A 19,905-nucleotide genomic window follows, 5' to 3' on the forward strand; every position below is an offset into this window, starting at 1 on the left:
GCCCTGCCCAGGTCCAGCCCCTGCCTCCAGCCTCCATATCTCCACGGGAACCGTACCATGTGCACTCGGTAGAGAATGCTGATCCCCAGGGTCATGAAGGGTTTGGAGAAGTCGATGACCTTTTCCCGCTCCGCTGTGATGGTGAATGCAGCCACAGCCAGGTCTGCCTTCTGCTGAGGGGAAGCAGGGCGGGGCAGAGGGGTGGGCAGGGAGACAGACAGGCAGTCAGGGAGAAACGCACGGAGAGCAACTAAGAGATAATATCAGAAGCCAAATGAGGCCAGGAGTGAGGACAGGAGGGGGCAGGAGCCTGGACCTTGTCACCTCACATCTGCTGGAAGAAGCTCCTGTGGCCTTTTTCCTGCCCAGCTGCCGTGCCCCTTTCAGTCCTTCCCACCCCTGTCAAGTTCATCACTAACGTGCTGCTTTATAAAACCTGCTGCTGACCCTCACCCGCCCCCCCCCTCCGGGGTCCTGGAGAGAACCTGGGATTGGTGTTAAGATGCCTGCACGCTGACCCACTCAGGACCCTCTGGGGGCCTTGGCTTCTGTCCTAGTTCAACAGGCAACATCTTGCCGAAACCGGTTTGGCTCAGTGGATAGAGCGTCAGCCTGCGGACTGAAAGGTCCCGGTTCGATTCCGGTCAAGGGCATGTACCTGGGTTGCGGGCACATCCCCAGTAGGGGGTGTGCAAGAGGCACCTGATCGATGTTTCTCTCTCATCGATGTTTCTAACTCTCTATCTCTCTCCCTTCCTCTCTGTGAAAGATCAATAAAATATATTTAAAAAAAACAAACAAAAAAAAAAAACAGGCAACATCTGTCACACACTTCCTCTGTGCCAGGCTCCATGCAGACAGAACTGCATAGAGGTCACCCATGTACTCCTCCCACCAGCTCCCTCAGGGCCACTACTAGCCTGTTCTGTGGATGGGGAAACTGAGTCTCAGAGGGGCAAAGGCACTGGCAAGAGCTATGGCCTCTACTCCCCTGCCCCTGGTGAACACTAGCAGCAGGTTCAGTGCCCAGCTCAACTGAGATCCTGACTTTGGGGGAGTGGAGCTGGGGTCCAGTTCTGATGCGGGGAAGGGTGGGGGTGGGGCCGGGTGCAACAGAGAGAAGGTTGGGGCTGGCACACCTGGAATCCCTGCTCCAAAAGGGCCATCTCGCTCTGGCCGAAGTGGACATTAGCTGACCTTTGGCTGTGGGCAGACGCAGCTGGGAAAAAACCTGGCACTTCTCATACCCTCCCCTCACCCCCCAGACACACACACACACACACACACACACACACACCCTGCACATGTGAGCACCGTGCATAGTCACGTCTACACCACCACCACTGTGAGCTCAGCATGCCACACCCACACAGGCTGACCAGTGATGCACCGCCCACACAGACGCAGGCAGATAGATGCACGCCCTGTACACAAGTGTGGGGAGGAGTGGAGACACACGAGAGAGCAGGCATTGCCAGAGGCATAGCACCCACACTCGCACACGTGGCCCTCACATGCGTACATACATGATAGCCCAAGGGGGCTGGAAAGGACCAGGTGTGGAGCAGGGATCCCCAGCTCTGCCCTGAGCTCTGGGTGACTTCAGGCAGGGGCTTCCACATCTATGGTCCTCTGTAAATGGGGGTGAGGGCTGGGACCCAGCGCCCACAATGTCCCTTCCAGGCATAATGACTCTAAGCAGAGACCTCCGTCTGGGGTTGAAATAAGAGTCAAGGTCCTGGCCCTAACTGGTTTGGCTCAGTGGATAGAGCGTCAGCCTGTGGACTGAAAGGTTCCAGGTTTGATTCTGGTCAAGGGCATGTACCTTGGTTGCAGGCACATCACCAGTAGGGGGTGTACAGGAGGCAGCTGATCAACGTTTCTCTCTCATCGATGTTTCTAACTCTCTATCCCTTTCCCTTCCTCTTTATAAAAAAAATCAATAAAAATATATTAAAAATAAAAAGAAGAGTCAAGGTCCTGGACCTCTGGCCCAGGGGTGATATGCACTCAGCCCGCAGGAGCTGAGACTGACAGCACATGAGGTAATACAGGCCCCGGCAGAGCCCAGGTGGTGAGAGAGGCACAGGTCTGAAGGTAACCACAGATAGAGAGAGGTGGCACAGGCTGGAAACAAAACCAAGGTCAAGGAGAGAGCTCGTGGGCCCAGAATGAAATGCTGGGTCAGGCCTCAAAGACAATGTGATGACAGAGAGAGAGGACAGACCCAAAAGCTAAACCAAGAGGAGAGAGAGATGGCACAGGCCAACAACTAGCCCAGGGCAAGGGAACGGTGGCAATGCCACAGTATGACCTGGAAGCGGAGTGGCATAGCCCCAAGGAGAATTCAGAGGCAGTGGCGTGTGGCAGGGCCCAGAACACAGCTGGATTCGGAGAATACCCTTGGGAATCCCTAGTTGTTGAGAGTAAAGAGCGTTTCCCCCTTTCTTGTGCCACTTTTATGACTAACATGTGAATTGTCTAGAATAATCACAGCTAATACAGGAAGCCAATTATTTTATGCACCCAGGGAAGCTGTGTCCTGGCAAGGCCCTCCTGGGGGCCCGAGTCCCCATTTCAGAAAGCAGGAGGCAGTGGCATTTCAGAGAAGGGGTCCAAAGGACCCGGGGGTCCCCAGGCCAGGTGCTCAGGAGCCCACTTCCCAAGGCCTGCAGGGCTCTGGCTCCTTTCTGTTCCATCCCTGGCTCGCTCACCAGCCTTCTCACCCACTCCTGAGACCTGGCCTCAGGCCAAACCCTGGGCCGCCTGCTTCTCTTTCCCACATGCTCCACGTCTCCTCCCGAGGCAAGGGCAGCGGCTCTGCTTCCAAGGCACTCCTGCGATCTGCCCACTTCTCTCCACCTCCACCCCCAGGCCCAGACCACCGGTCTTTCTCCTGACAACAGCATCAGCCTCGCTGGCTTCCCTGTGGCCACTCATAACCCCCAATCCAAAGGGGGAGGCCCCTGCTTAAAATCCATCGGTGGCTTCCCACTGCACCTAGGACCAAACCCTTTCACGGCCAAGAGACTCTACATGATCTGAAACCCACCTGCCCACTGGCCTCCCCTCGTGGCCTTTCCCCTCACCTACTCGCCTCCAGTCCACAGCGGCTGCTTTTTGCTCTTCAACACAGCAGGCTCAGGCCTCTGCACGTGCTCCTCCCGCTCTTCCTCACCCCTGTGGCCCTCCTCACAACGCCCTCCAGGCCATACTCGCCCCACCCCATGTTCCTTTCTCATTGCCCAGTTACCCTGTTTTACATCCTTCTTAGCACTACTGGAGGAGACCCTGTTTGCTTATTAATGGACTGTCTTCCCTACTAAATTACAAGCTCCTTGCCTATCTGGTTAGAGGTGCAGCCCAGAACCTACACAGAGTAAGTTCCCAACATACTGACATACTGCTTGCTTCTGACCAAGTCCAGCCTCTCTGAAAAAACCAAGGCTGCTCTGGCTCCCCACCAAATTCCTGGGCCTCTGGCTGCTCCCTAACGCACCCCCCCTGCCTGCCCCGGGCCAGCTACTTTCTGGCCTCTGCACCTGTGAGCATGCCACTCCTGCACCCCACTCAGCCCTGCAGAACTGGCCCACCCACCCCTCCAGGGTTCCCTCTAGCCTTCCTTCCTCTGTTGTGCCTTCCATGCCTCCCCCACAGACACCCCTTGATCTCAGCACTTAGCTCAGTTGGGAAAATATCTGTTAGTGTCTCTGCCTCTGCAACTGAACCTTCAAAGGCAGGGCCAGCTGGACTCTGAAAGCCCAGGAATGTCACACTTCCTGAGGGAGCGGCCTCCCAGAGGCTCCGAGACAGAAGAAACCTCTCCTTCCTGGGCCTGAGGAACCTCACACAGGTCCAGAGGCTCACACTGACAGCATCTACCCCAGGCCCAGAGCAACCTTTAACATGCCATTTTACAGATGAAGAAACCGAGGCCCGGCTGGTGTGGCTCAGTGGTTGAGTGTTGACCTATGAATCGAGAGGTCCCAGTTCAATTCCTGGTCAGGGTACATGCCCCATGTGGGGCATGCAGGAAGCAGGAGGCAGCCAATCAATGATTCTCTCTCATCATTGATGTTTCTATCTTTCTCTCCCTCTCCCTTCCTCTCTAAAACCAATAAATAAAAAAAAAATATATATATATATATATATATATATATATATTTTTTTTTTTTTTTTAAAAAGAAACCAAGGCATGATGAAGGTAAGGACCCTGCTCTAGTTGATCCTAGAATTCAGAACCACTCATGCTCTGAGGGGGCTTCACCTGTCAGCTGCTCCAGCCCCTCCTTCCACCCTCAGGGCATCTGAGGTCAGTGTGCAGGTGTGCGAGTCCTCCCTGCTCCCAGAGAGCCCAGAAATGAGAGCTGAATGATGAGAGGAGGGAGCAAATCCTGACAAGGTGCTCCTCAGCCAGCCCCGAGGCCCAGTGCCCTCCAGCCCTTACCTCAGCAGCCTTATCCCCCACCTCTGTAGATAAAATGTTTGTGTCCCCTCAAAACTCATGTTGAAATCAATGTGATGGTATTTGGGAGGGGGCCTTTGGGAGGTGATTAGGGCATGAAGTGTAGCCTTCACGAATGAGATTAGTGTCCTTACAAAAGAGGCTCCAGAGGGCTCCCTTACCCCTTCTGCCAGGCGAGGACACAGCCGCCTATGAGCCCTCACCAGACACCAAATCTGCCAGCACCTTGATCTTGCACTTCCCAGTCTCTAGAACTGTGACAAATAAATGTCCACAAGCCACCTAATTTATGGTATTTTGCTACAGCAGCCTAAATGGACTGAGATACCCGCCATCTCACCCCACCTTCCCATGTTCATTCATTCATTCAGTTACCTGCTCGACATGTACTTGTGGAACACCCACCACTGGCTACTCACAGTTCTAGCTTTAGGAATACAGCAATGAATATATATATATATATATGCCTAATATGCAAAGTGTCCCCTTGGGAGTTCGACCTACCTGGAGTTCAATCACTCGCTATGACGTGTGCTGACCACCAGGGGACAGCACGGAACAAAGAAAGGCCCCACCGGCACTTGGCAGCCGGGGAAGGGAGGCCCGGGCTGGCAGCCAGTAGGGACCTACCCATGCACGAATTTCATGCACTGGGCCTCTAGTATTAACATATAACATCAAGTAGCGACAAACGCTATAAAGAAAAATAAAGCAGGGCAGCACGATTCAGACTGCCATCCACTCCACTGCAGGGAGGTCTTGGTACCAACAGGAAGGAAGTGCGGGAGCCAGGTGTGAGAAGACCTGGGGAGAAAGTTCTGGGCTATGGGGCAGCAGGCACAGACCCTGAGGTGGGAAGCGACTTGCAGTGCTGGGTGTTTGGGGCAGAATGGGAGGCATGAAACATGCAACACAGCAGGACCAGGGCCAGGCAGGGTCTTGCAGGCCATGGTAAGGGGACTGGATTCTACTCCAAGGGTAACAGGACCTCCCATCGGAGCATGATATGATCTGGCTCCATGAGAATAGACACAGGGGCAAGAATGGAAGTGTGTGTGGGGGGGGGGGGGGGGGGGAGGGCGGGGGGGGGGGCGGTTGGGAGTGAATTACAATGGACATGGAGATGCTGGGGGTGGGGCTTAGTGGTAGCAGGGAGAGGTGGTCAGATATAGATTTCATTCTGAAGCAGGGAGAGATTATTTTTTAAAGTATTTTTAAGCCGAAACCGGTTTGGCTCAGTGGATAGAGCGTTGGCCTGCAGACTGAAAGGTCCCAGGTTCGATTCCGGTCAAGGGCATGTACCTGGGTTGCAGGCACATCCCCAGTAGGAGATGTGCAGGAGGCAGCTGGTCGATGTTTCTCTCTCATCGATGTTTCTAACTCTCTATCTCTCTCCCTTCCTCTCTGTAAAAAATCAATAAAATATATTTTAAAAAAATAAATAAATAAAGTATTTTTAATTGATTTTAGAGAGGGAGGACGGAGGAGGGGGAGAGAGAGAGACAGAGAAATGTAACATTGATTGGCTGCCTCCTAAAAGCCCCTAATAGGGATCGAGCCCAAAACCTGAGCATGTGCCCTGACCCGGAATCAAACCGGAGACCTCTCGGTGCATGGGACCATGCTCAACCAACTGAGTCCACCGACCAGGGCCAGACAGATTCTTAAATGTTCCAAGTTCCTTTCAGGCTCCGCTCGTCTTTAGGACCCTCTTTCCACATCCTCCTCTTCCCCCTTCATTTCCCAGCAGACACCTATTTCTTAGAGGAGATTTCCTCCCCAAGGGGGCCCGACAGTAGATTAGTCCTTACAGTGAAATCAGGAAGAATTCAAATGATGAGCCACCCGTAGAATACAGGGTTGCTGTCTAACTGCCTAAAAGCCAACCAAGCCACTTGTGATGTCCCCCGCCCCCCAAACCCGCCCTCTACACCAGCTCTGGGCAAACTGAGCTTCTGCTTTGCCGGGGTTCCCTGCCAGCCTCTGCCAAGAGGGGGCACTAGAGGGAGGCTGCAGGCTGGAGGAGGGAAAAGAAATCTGCTCCTTCCTGCCTACTCTCGGGTCCCCATCATTCTTTCTGCACCCTCAGCAGTGGTTCTTCCCAGGCAGCAGAGGAATCCAGTTTGCAGCTTCCTAACACTTGCAGAACCAGCCTGAGCTGGGGACGCCAGAGCTGGTTGTCAAGTGCAACACCACCCCCGACCCTTCAGAACTAGGGATAGGGCCACTCCCTGCCTTGCTTCCTCCATGACACTAGTCAGCAAGGGTGAGGCCAAGTCCAGCCCACCTGCCTGGTTTTGTAAATAAAATTTTATTGGAACACAGCCATGCCCATTTGTTTACATATTGTCTATGACTGCTTTTCCTATAACAGAATAGTTGAGTAGTTGTGACAATATGGTCCAAAAGCCAAAAATATTTACTATCTGGCCCTTTAGAGACAAAGTTTGCTGCCCCCAAGGCCCCCTTTTCTCTGAGTCTCCAGTAAGCTGACAACAGCCTGCCTAGGCCAGTGGCCAGCAAACTGCGGCTCGAGAGCCACATGCAGCTCTTTGGTCCCTTGAGTGTGGCTCTTCCACAAAATACCGACTTCTGCGCATGGGCCACAAAGTTTCAATTGCACTGTACGTGCGCGCCCGCACGTGGTATTTTGTGGAAGAGCCACACTCAAGGGGCCAAAGAGCCGCATGTGGCTCGTGAGCCGCAGTTTGCCGACCACTGGCCTAGACTCTCTGTTGCTTTTCCTATCCTGGCCCTCCCTTGTTTCACTGTCCGGGCTTTAATAAAGATAGTACTCTCAAAAGAAAGAAAAGGTTTGCTGATCCTTGCCTTGGAGTTCAACTTTATCCTCCCAGCTACTTAGTGAATGACTTGATTCTTAGTAAGTAATTCTCTTCATTCCAATATCTGGCATGGCTTGTCCCCTGGCAGGATCCTGAGTGATGCAAAAATGATGACACCCAGGTCCCATGAGTGCTCAGGCCACATGGCCACTCACTGCCCAAGGGCAGCTGTTTGGTCTCTAGGAGGACCCAGTTAGGAGAAGAGAGCATGATTTGTTCCAAACCCTAGCCGTGTAAGCTGTGAGTCACCTCTTGGTGGCTGCATTCCTGCCAGCACATCCCTGGATCTGCTAGGTCAGCAGTCCACGTGGCAGACCAGCTTGCACAGAGCCGGCTCCTGGCCTCCCTCACAATGAAAAGCCAAACGGGTTGTTTAGTAGATGGACTGAAGTAGCACACTCAACTCAGACTGCCCAAATTGAAAACGCACACCAAACGCCGCCAGTACCAGCCTCCGAGCTCTGCATTCCAGCTCGGTTTGGGCCCCTTGTCTGAGTTTCTAAGTTTTAATCTTTCCAACTTCTTCTCTTTTTTAAAATATATTTTTATTGATTTCAGAGAGGAAGGGAGAGGGAGAGAGAGATAGAAACATCAATGATGACAGAGAATCACTGATCGGCTGCCTCCTGCAACGCCCCACACGGGGGATTGAGCCCACAACCCGGGCATGTGCCCTGATGGGGAATTGAACTGGGACCCTTCAGTCTGCAGGCTGATGCTCTATCCAAGCCAAACCAGTTAGGGCTCTTTCCAACTTCTTCCCCTGTGCCCTCAACCCTCAGCTTTCTTAGAGCTGCTATTTCCACGATTCCTTTGTATTTTTCCCTTTTACTCTTCAGCCAGCTGGTTAACAACTTCCCACCTGTTAACAATTCTTACATAGAATTCTCTCCGTTAAAGTAGCTGGTGCTTTTGTCTCTAGACTGAAGCCTGACCTAGGCTGTCAGCAGTGGGTTAGGTTTACTCCACCCCCTTCCTAAGTGCTACTTCCTGCTCAATGGAGTGGGCCAGCCGACACTGTGTGGACTGTTGAGATCAAGTTCTCAGAGGCCTATGTGAAGACAGGAAGCAGGAGAGTTGAAGTTGCCCTGAGGCAAGACTGAAGGCATGGGTGTGCGCCTGCTTCCGGTGGTCCTGGGAAAGCCACGCAGAGAAAAAGCGTCTGCCAAGTCAGTAGCTCACACCAGCTGCCAAGGGCTGTGTTGACCTGCTACAGCAAAGACACTTCATTTGGGGCAACAACTGCAACTGGAGTCACCACCTGATTACATTTATACTAACCACAGTCATTCTTCAAGACCCTCTGCCTTCTGCACAGACCAAACAGACCAGATGAACAGGGATGAGATCACTACCCCGCTTCTTTCCAGACATTAATGAAATGGCGGCACTAATCACTGCAATTCCCCCCAAAGGATATAGAATTGCTCTTGGATTACTATCCTGGGAAAGATGGGAGTCCTAGAGGCTTCCACTTGGCTCTCGCTACCATAATGGCCCTGACTCCACAGGTCAGCTCTGCCAGCAACCATGCATCTATCCCAATTATACGACCAAGACCTGGAAAACACAGGGTGGGTCCACGGGCCTGGCAGGCCCATTCTGAGTTGAACTTGGGCTCACACTCCATTTATCACCTGACCACATAAGCCTCGCCATGGTCCCCCAGTCAAAGCAGGAAAAGTCAGAAAGATCTGCCATCTGTAAAAATGGCAGGGGGTTGTCTAAATATCTAAAAGCCAATCAAAACCCTCAGTGCTGAGAAGGAGTCTGTTTAGAAACCGGTGTGGTCTTTCCAGGGAGCAGTTCAACAATATATAACCAAAGCCATATAAAGAGTCTTCCTCTTTCACGCACTCATTCTAGTCAGAGAATCAAACAAAGCTTTTGTGCATAAAGATGTTTGTTTACAGTTGCTTATAACAGGAAAACAACAACAACAAAATACCTGGAAACAACTGGATGTAAAAAAAAAATGTTTCACTAATTATAGTATATCCACACAGGAATTAATAGGCAGCCACGTAACATCCTATTTAGGAGGAAACAATAAGATACCATTTTTAGCCTTTCAGATTGGCAAAGCTTTTTAAAAAGATTGATAATACCCATTGTTGGCAAGGGTGCAGGGATTTTGACATTCTTGTGCACTTTTGGTGGAAATATAAATTGGTGGAACCTTTTCGAACAGCCATTTGGCAGTATAAACTAAAAAACACTCATAGCCTTTGACCCAGTGCTTCCACTGCTTGGAATTCTTCCCGCAGGAACACACCCACAAATCTACAGGCCCAGCTAATGGTGGCATTGCCTATACTAGCGAAACCTGGAAACCACCCAAGTAGCCATCAACAGGGGGTGAGTTAAATAATGCACGCTCAGCGCACAATGAAATCCGTATTTCTCCACTTGAATTTCAAATAGGCATCTCAAAGGATCCATGTCCAGAGATAACTTATTTCACCGACCCCACCAAACTGCTCCTCTCACACCCTCCCATGGTGGAAACCAGCTTCGCCATCCACATAGCTGCTTCGGCCAAACCCTGCGGTCAGCCTCCATTCCTCTCTCCCCACTGGGTAGGCCTAACACAGTTACCACTTTAGCACGCACCAGCATCTTCACTCTTCCAAACACTCCAATGGCCTTCTAAATGCACCATCCTGTTTCTACTCTTGCCCCATTATAGTTATTTTTCAAGAGAGTAGCGAAAGTGATGATTTTTAAATGATTTAAAAATTAAATCAAGGTTGCACATCCATACAATGGAAGATTATTCAGCCCTGAAAAGGAATGCACAGACAGATGCTTCAATGTGAATGAACCTCAACTACATTACGCTGAAAGAAGCCAGACACAAAAGGCCACATATTGGATGATTCCATTGATATGAAAGATATGAAATAGGTAAATCCAGGGAGACAGAGCAGATTGGTGGTTGCCAAGAGCTTGGAAAGGGGGAAATGGGGTCCACTTAATAGGCATGGGGTTTTCCTTTGGGAGCAGAGAAAACGTTTTGGAACTAGACAGAGGTGATGGTTGTACAACACTGAATGTACTGCCACTGAACTATATACTCTAAGATGGTTATTTTGTTACATGAAATTCATCCCAATAAGAAAAAGAAAAATTTTTTAAATTAGATCACAGCACATTCTTTGCTTAAAACCTTCCAATTGCTTGGCAACACAATAAAATAACGTCCAAACTCCTTACCCACAGGCCCTCATGATCGGGGCTCTACTCTGGGACTTTGCATTCTCCCTCACCCACTCCCCACCAACCTCTGTGAGGGAGGTAATATCACCCCCTGTTTTAGAGGGGAGATTGAGCTCAGAGAGATGAACTGGTTTGCCAGGGATCACGTGCAACCTGAGGCTGGCTCTGCCTGGCTCCTAACCAGCTCACAGCTGTCGGCCGTGTGCCGTGTGGCCACCCAGACTCTCCTTCAGGATGGAGCACTCGTTGGCCAGCCGCAGAGGGCTGGTGGCCAACCACTCTCAGCTCTGGAGTGAAAGAACCCCCTCACCCAAGGTCCTGACCCTCCCTGATGACAGTCCTCTGCAATGATGTATAGGTGGGAGTACAAAGGCTTTCTCCCTTATCTCAGGGGATGCCTTCGATGGCCATCCCAGCTCCAGAGCCGTCCGAAGGACAGCTGAAGCCTATTTATAACTGCATCATAGCTCAGTTCCTTCCTCTGCTCAAGCCTGCTCCTTCACTCCCTCACAGGACTGGTTTCCCAGGGCACCCCAATATTCCTCCTGCCTACTAGGCTCCACCTTAAAGTCACTTCCTGGGACCCCAGCCTAAGACATCTGCTCTGCCTCGAGGGCCCGGCTGGAGGGCCCAGACTTTATCCTGCAGTCCCTGGGGAGCTACCGCTAAAGCATGCAAGTGACAGGTCAGATTTGCATTGTGGAAAGATTCCACTGGAGGGCAAACTGGAATAGGGAGGCGGGGGTGGGGGGCGCTGTAGGCCAGTGAGGAGGATGTGAGAGGGACTGGGCCTGAATGCAGTGATGGCAGGGAGGCCGATTCCGGCAGTGGCCACTGGGTGGAATAAATGGACCGTAATTCTAGACGGCTGGTGAGTCCTGCGCCTGGCCGGGGGTGACTCAGGGGATGCCGGTGCACCGGGCTGTCTTCCATCTGGAAGTCACTCATCAGCTCTGGGACAGCCTGTTGGGGTGCCAGCCCTGGCTCTGCCTGACACTAGCCGTGTGGCCTGGACTTGATACTTTGGTGTCTCACTCTGTCCATTAGAGAAAACTGGGCTAATACCAGGCCCTCCTTATGGAGTGGCCATGAAGAGTCAAAGAGTTAACACATGTTCAAAAAGCTTGGCCAAGGACCTGGCTGGTGTGCTCGCTGCAGGCTTCCCGAGTACCTGCTGGGTGTCTGTAAAGGGCACATGCCTTGGATCAGAACCACCTGGGTGCCCTGTGTATGTGTGTGTGTGTGTGGTGTGGGTGGAGGGGCGAGTCCTTTCACTGCTGCATCCCAGAGCTCACACTGGTAGGAAGGCAGTGATCCTCTGGGCCATGAGGGATTGTTAGGAGGAGGTAACACTTTAAAAGCTCCTGGCAAGTGGTATGAAGTCAACAAATGCAGCTGCTGCTGCTGTGAGGTTGGTGGGAGCATCTGCGCAAAGCTCAGCGCACTCGGCCATCCCACGGCAGACAGCTGAGCCTGGGCAAGGCCAAACCCCGCCTGTCTTTTGCGCTGCCAGCCTGCTCCTCCTCCAGTGTTCTCTCCCTAAATGTCATTGCCATCGCCCAGCTGCCCGAGCCAGAAACGGGAGGAATGCCCACGTCTTCTCGCCTATATCCCCCAGCCTGCACTCGAGCCTCCCCTGGTCTCCATCTCTGCGGCCCACCTCCCCGCTGGTCATCCTGCCCTCCTCCTGCTGCCCCCCACCCCACTGATTCTGTTTTCTCACTTAAGCCAGTTCAAACCCTGGGGGGCACATCCTATGGACCTCCTTCTGAAAACCAAACTCTTTAACCCACTCAGAAAGAGCCAGGCCAGGCCTGGCCACTATATCCCCAGGGTATAGTTCAAGGCCTGGTATATAGTAGACACTCAATAAATGCTAGGTGGCTGGAGAATGGACAAATGCATGAATATATGTATGTGCTGGCTGTGCCAATAGAAATAACATTAACAATAATACGAATAGGGCACCTGTACACAGTACCCACCACCTGCCAGTCCTGTTCTAAGGCCCTACCTAGATTAACTCGTTTCATGTGAATGACAGCCCTGTGTGCTAACACCTGTGGTTTTCCCAATTTTAGTTGAAGAAATGATGTTACAGGGAGGTTAAGTAACTTACTCAAGGTCACACAGCTACTATGCAGCAACGCCAAAATTCAAACGGGACTAAAGACCACAACTGCAGCAACTGATCTGTGCTGTGCTCTCCCAGATACCATCGCACCAAATTCTCCCACAATGCTGTGGGGCAGGCCAACGCACAGCTGGTTAAGACTCTGCCCAAGGTCATGCAGCTGTCAACAGGACTATCCCACTATTTCTTTGTTGAAGAATGAACTGGTGTCCAGTTTAGTGACTTTAGTTGGGGGGCAACTGCCCTGGAGTCTACTTATTTCTGGGGGCCTTGACTGACCTGTGGAAGTGGAGGTCATGCGGAAACTGGACAGTGGGGTGGATGCTAGGCACCAGCTGTCGCACTCCTCGCCTCCTGTCTCCTCAGGTTCTGGCTGCAGGGCCTTTAAACCACCTGGGGCAGAAGCTTTCAACCTGGCAGCCTGTGGAACTGTGCCTCGGGCCTGCCTGTGGGGTGGGGCTGGAGAGACCCAGGACCCCGGGGACACCCCACCTCCGCCTCCACCAGAGCAGCTCTGCTTTGTCCAGGGTTCTGAGGGCGCTTTCAATTGGAAAAAAGGTTCCGCAGTCAAAACAACTTTTGAAATCTGTGTCCTATGGGATAAATGTCCTTGTCAAGCAAAGTGGCCTTCTCAAGTCTACCCTGGTGACATTCAGGGGCTTTGATGCAGTGAATTCTGGGATGGAAAAGGCAGGAGAGTGAGAATCTCCAGTGCCCTTAGCCAAGTCCAATGTCAAGGCTGCTCTGACCGTTCACGGCCATAGGTCCTTGCTCTGCACACCTGCCTGGGTGTGCCCCAAGTTGGGGCCTGTTTGTCTCCCATGGCACAGTCCTGCCTCTGGGCATTTGCCCACAGCTTCTAGTGCCTGGAATAAAAAGAGGAACTATGTACGGGCACCCCTCTCTGACAAGCAATGTGTGCGGTGCTGTCCATTTCCTGTAGCTCTCACTGCAAACCTGTCAGATATCATTATCCCCATCCCGGGGAGGAGAAATTGAGGTTCAGAGAAGAGAAATGACACACTGAACACTCAAACCCAGGTGGGTCTAACTCCAAAATATTCTTTCCAGTGCACCCTCACCTATGACCTCTAGGGCCCTGCCTCTCCCTCCTCACCTTCATCCAAATCCTGCCCACACTCAGGACCCGCTGGCACTTCCAGTGCGCCCCACTCTCTTATCCCCCACCTTTGCAAATGCCATTTCCTGAGCTCCGAAAACAATGCCCTCCTCCCTTACCCCCTTCATCTTTCTGACTCCACACCCTTTGAGTATCCACTTGGGTGTCACCTCTTCCAGGAAGCCTTCCTTGGATGCCTGGCTAGGTAAGAATCCTCCTCTAAGACAGAACTTCCCCCATCATAGCCCCAAGGGCTCTGTCTTGCGGTCATTTGCTTTTCTGCATTCTAAGGAGATACTAAACTCTTGGGGGGCAGGATCAAGGTCCACTGTGCTCACCTGTGCTGCCAGCATGGTACAAAGACATAGTAAGTGCTCAACAAACACTGATGGAGCGGACTTGATGTCTGCAATGTGCCAGACCTCCTGGCAGGTGCTGAGCATAGCGTATAAATGAGGCACAGTCCCTGCTCTCCTGGCCCAAGCCCTGCCTTTCTCTCAACCTACTTATGCTCTGCCTGCTTCCCACTCTACATCCCTTTCATTCGCTCAAACCTTTGAGCACCAGCTAAGCCCTGGTGGCACAGAGAAGCATTTGGCAAATGCCTGGGACATAGGAGGTGACCCACCAGCCAGGCACAGGTGCACGGTATACCATGGGTGTAAGGAGCCCCCAGGGACTCATCCCTCTTCTGCTATGTGCCAGGCTGGTTCTGAGACTCCCCTAGCTGCCCCCTGCCACCTGCCGTTGCCCCACAGGCTGTGACCCCTTCCCTAGCCCTGGCCCAGAGCAGCCGTACCCGGTTGATGAGCTCGCCGACCATGCCCGTCCAGGAGCCGTTGGGCTCGGGTGCCCCGTACAGCCCGTCCTCCACCAGCCGCAGGCGGTAGCGGAAGCGCAGCAGCTCAGCCAGCTCCCGCAGCATGTCCACGCAGAAGCCCTCAAAGCGCTCATTTCCCGACAGGGCCTGGAAGTTGGGCCGGCGCATGACGTATGGGTTTTCCTGGAGAGGCAAGGGAGAAGGGGGGTCAGAGTCCGGCGTCTGGGGGCTGGGTCAGGATCCTGGAGCCCAGGCTGGGCAGCTAGATCCAGAATCCACTGAGTGGGAAACAGGCCTGAAAGCCAGGAGCAAAAACACATGGACCCTACCAGCCCCCAGATCACAGGTGCTGTTTTAATCTCCACCAGACAACCTGGCGTTCATTTGTCTCAATCTCAAATGCCTATGAGGGAGGCAGGCAACCTAAGAGTGAATCAGACTGGATGGAGATCATGCTGAGCTGGAACAAGGTCTTTCAAATTTCTGACTATGACCCACAGTGAGATTCCTTTTACTTTGTAACCCAAACCACACACATATATGCGCATGTACTCACATGCCATAACGAGACTTGGTTCCACAAAACAGGCTTGTGCGGATGGCAATACACCCTGGTATGTTCCGCTCTGCTCCACATTTATTTTCCCCACAACCTGTAGTGAGCCACTGAAAACTGACTTCATGAGCCAGCAAGGGACCGAGGAGGGTCCCCACCAGGATTCAGCTCCGGCCCAATGCCACCAGGAGGGAGATGGGCGTGAGATGTCAGATGGCCCATGTTGTGAGAATTTGGAAACCCAAGTGGTTCTGTAAGATCTCCTAATTATACAGGTTAGTCACAATTCAAATTCCATTAACATTTTTTAAATGCTGTGCAGGCTAAACAAACACCGGACAGTTTGCAATCTCTGGCCTAGAGCTGGTTCTTATGATGATGCTTATTTCTGAGGGATTTGAGCAAATTTTACTGACTCCCATCATGCCAAGTAAGTGCAAAAGCTGAGAGAATACTCCAAGGGCTGGTGGGATGAGGCCTCTGAAGATGCCCGTAACAAAAGGGACACTTACCTTGACATAGTCATTTTCTTTCTTTCTTTTTTTTTTTTTAATAAATATATTTTATTGATTTTTTAAAGAGAGGAAGGGAGAGGGATAGAGAGTTAGAAACATCGATGAGAGAGAAACATCGATCAGCCGCCTCCTGCACACCCCCTACTGAGGATGTGCCCGCAACCAAGGTACATGCCCTTGACCGGAATCGAACCCGGGACCTTTCAGTCCACAGGCCGACGCTCTATCCACTGAGCCAAACCAGTTTCGGCGACATAGTCATTTTCTAAGTGGCTGTTTGTGTGGTATCTCTGTGGACTTAGGAACAAAAGGAGTCAGAGCTTAGGAAAGAGCCAGGAGAGCTCTGGCAATAACAGTCACGACAGTGAGCATGTGCTGAGCACCTGCGGAGTACAGCCCCTGTGCTGCATGTGTTCTCAGGATTCTTTCCCTTTGACTCCTCAGTGACCTTTCATGGGAGGGGTTATTACACTTATTTCACACATGGGGAAACTGAGGCTCACAATGTCACCTCTGTTATTCAACACATCATTACTGAGCTCTCAGGCAGACATGGCTGCAATATTTTGCAGTTCTTCCCAGAGGTGGAGCTGATTTCCCCACCCCTTGGCTCTGAGCTGGCCTCAAGATTAGCTTTGGCCCACAAAATGCGTGCAAGTGATGCTGTGTGAATTCCAGAGCCTTCTGGGACCACTGTGTAAGGAAGCCCAGGCCCGTCTGCTAAAGGATGAGTGAACCGAGGCGCTGGCCAGCAGCCAGCACCCACAGCCACTCTGGATCTCCCAGCCCAGCCTAACCACTGTGGGCACAGCAGGCAAGGGAGGGCGGCAGAACTGCTCTGTCAACCACAGAATTGTGAGAAATAATTATTATTATAGTTGCGAGCCTCTGGGTCTTGAGGTGGTTACACAGGTAGGTACAGTGAGGCCAGGTCCTGTTATGAGCTCTGGATTCCAGGACTCCACAAAGCCCTTTAGCTGAGGGGCGACGACATGCAGGGAAGTTAGTGCTTTTTTCCTCTCGACCAAGCTGCCTTTTCAAATCCAAAACTGTGGAACTGGGGGTAGGAATGTGAGATGCTACTAATAATAGCGGCGCAGCTAGTGTTTCCTGTGGGCTCGCTGTGACAGCTATTCTGTCAGCGTGGGAGGTCGGTATTATTACCTCTGCTTTAGAGATGAGGACACCGAGGTCCCGAGAAGTGAAGGAGTATGCGGCTGAGATGGACAGTCAGTCTGACTCCAAAGCTCTGCTCTGAAGCCCTGTGCTAGACTGAACTCAAGTGGAAGAACCCGAGAGCAACATGGGAGACCCCAGACATAGAGCTGGGGACCCAGGTCAGATATCAAAGCTGGAGAATAAAAAATCAAGAGTTATCTAGATAAGCACCCACTGTTAGCTGGAAGGCTCTACTAAACCCTCTCCACATGCAAAGGAGGAAACAAGCTCAGGGAGGTCAAGTGTCTTGCCCAAGGCCACACAGTGGAAGCAGGACAGTGGGAAGGGGAGACTGGGAAGATCTGGGATTCAAAACCCAGTTGCTGTGGGGTCCAATCCCCTTGTTCTTCCAGCAGGCCAAGCTGATCTCAGATTTAAGATTGAGGCACTTGGGTTGTGGATTTGAGGCCTCAGGACCAGGGTCTGGGGTTATAGGGCCAGAAAGAGGGCCTGTGCCTGTGAACAGAACTCAGGATCAGAAAACAATGCTGTAGGACTCAATCTAGAGCCCCAGACCGTCAGAACCGAGGCTCTTAAAGGAGCCTCTAATCCGAGGTTTTCAGGCTTCTTCAGGGACCTTCTGTGGAAGCACTGCAGACAGACAGTGGGCTGTTGCTAAGTCTGGGTTAAGAATTCATCCTACAAATGTCTGTGCACCTGTACACAAAAATGCAGGTCCTGGTGTCATGGCAGCATTGCTTGTAGTGGGAACAAAGACTGGAGCAACCTAATTTGGGACAGGTTTAAAAGACTATTGACGTCATCAAAGTATCCCAGGCAACTACTAAAATAACAAGTTCTCTCAGATCTATTAAGAGGAGAAAAACAAGCTACAGAATGTGTACAATATGCTACTCTTTGTGAAGAAAAGAGTGGGGACGTGCTTGTATATGCAGACCTTTTGGAAGGATGTGGCCTATGGGGAACTGGAGAGAAAAGGTGACTGATTTTTCACTCCTTATCCCCTCTTTGAATTCCATTTAATTTAGGTTTGTATTACCGTCTGTTCCTCCCCCAGATTAGAAGTTTGAATAGTAACTAGTAAAATATTTAAATTTTTTGAAGTATGACATCTAAATATAGGTGGAAATGCAAAGGGTCAAGAACCAAAGCAATTCTAAAGAACATGAAAGCCGGAGGACTTATCCATCAGATATTAATACTTAACTTAAAGATACGGTATGTAAGACAATGTGGCATGACAGCAAAGCTGGTCAAATGGATAGAGAACAGAATGTGGGAAACCCACACATGAGTGGATACTCAGTTATGACAAAGGTAAGACTGTGGTGAAGGGGTAAAGAATGACCATTTTGCCCTAGTTGGTTTGGCTCAGTGTATAGAACATCAGCCTGTGGAATGAAGGGTCCCAGGTTCGGTTCCAGTCAAGGACACATGCCTGGTTGTGGGCTCGATCCCCAGTAGGGGTGGTGCAGGAGGCAGCCGATCAATGATTCTCTATCATCATTGATGTTTCTACCTCCCTCTCCCTCTCCCTTCCTCTCTAAAATCAATAAAAATATATTTAAAAAAAAAAAAGAATGACCATTTTAATAAATGGTGCTGTTCAACCAAGTATATTCATATGGAAAAAAATGTATTCTGATCTCCCACCTCACATGATACATAAAAATCAATTCCAGGTAGATTGTAGATCCAAATATAAAAGGGAAATATGTTAATTTTAGAAAACAAATAGACTTTATGACCTTGGTCCAGAGAATTATTAAATTAAAAAAGAATTAACCATAAAGAAAAAAAAAAACACGATAAAGTGAACTTTAGTAAAATTAAAAATATTTTCATTGCCCTGGCCAGTGTTGCTCAGTGGGTTGGGTATCATCCCATGCACCAGGAGGTTGCCAATTCGATTCCCAGTCAGGGCACATGCCTGGGTTGTGGCTCAATTCTGGGTGGGAAGCACACAGGAGGCAACCGATCGATGTTGTTTCTCTCTCTCTCTCCCTCTCTCTAAAAATCAATAAACTATTTTTTTAAAGATAAAATTTCATCAAAATATATCATTGGGGGGCCTGGCCAGTATGACTCAGGTTATGGTGTTGTCTCATACACTGAAAGGTTGTGGGTTCAATCCTTGATCGGTATGTACATGGGAAGCAACCGATCAAGGTTTCTCTCTCACATGGAGGTTTCTCTCTCTCCCCCTCTCCTTTCCTCTCTCTCAAAATCAACTTAAAAAACATATTCTCAGGTGAGGATTGAAAAATATATCATGGAGGGGGTGGGGGGGAACATACAAGTGAGAGGGCAAAGCAAGCCACAAAGTGAGAGAAGACATCTGTAATACATATTTCTACAAAGGACAGTATCCTTTATTAAAGGAATATATAAATAACTCACAAATCAATAAAAAGGTCATATATCCCAATTTTTTAAAAATAGTAAAAGACTTGAGCAGAGACTTCCCAAAAGATTTCCAAATAGCTAACAAACAGAAAAAGGTGGTCAGCCTCCCTGATCATTAGGGAAATGCAGGTGAAAACCAGAGTGTAATTAAGTCCTGTATATGCTCATCACTGGGGAAAATGAGGAGTAACTGAAATGCTCATTCTCACACTACTGGTGCGAGTGCAAAGAGCCACTGCCACTATGGACAACACTTCGGCAGTATCTCCTAAAGCTGAGAAGACCCAGCAATTCCACTCTTGGGTGAACACTGGATGGAAACGCTGTGTTCACCAGAAGGCATGTAGTAGATGTTCATAGCAGGACTTTTCATAATAGAAAAACACTAGAAACAACTCCTAAGTAAACTGTGTTACGTTCATAGAACAGAACATGTAACGATTAAACTAAACTACTCCCAACATGGATGAATCTCACAAACACATCAACAGAGGAAGCCAGACAAAAGAGGGAACATAGGGTATGAAGCTATTTACATGAAGTTCAAAGGTGGAAAAGCTAATCTGTGGTGATGGAAGTTGAGATGGTAGTTACTTTGGAGGGTCAGAGACCAGAAGGGCCATGAGGAGGGCTCGGGTGGGAAGGCTG

The 19,905-nt window shown here is 50.6% G+C and overlaps 1 protein-coding gene across 1 annotated transcript in view; it reads right to left on the bottom strand.

Annotated features, from left to right (window-relative positions):
• The window catches only part of GRIK5 (glutamate ionotropic receptor kainate type subunit 5), a 56,076-nt gene that overhangs the window by 18,386 nt on the left and 17,785 nt on the right, over nucleotides 1–19,905 (bottom strand). Inside the window, exons 12-13 of the mRNA XM_070398873.1 lie at nucleotides 14,581–14,784; nucleotides 57–170 (exon numbers count right to left, since the gene is read on the bottom strand). Of these exons, the coding sequence (XP_070254974.1) occupies nucleotides 57–170; nucleotides 14,581–14,784 (318 nt within the window). The remainder of the gene's footprint in view (nucleotides 1–56; nucleotides 171–14,580; nucleotides 14,785–19,905) is intronic.

Source organism: Myotis yumanensis, unplaced genomic scaffold (assembly GCF_028538775.1).
Source record: "Myotis yumanensis isolate MYYU_CA2020_CCGP unplaced genomic scaffold, mMyoYum1.0.hap1 SCAF_18, whole genome shotgun sequence".
NCBI classification, from domain to species: Eukaryota; Metazoa; Chordata; class Mammalia; order Chiroptera; family Vespertilionidae; genus Myotis; species Myotis yumanensis.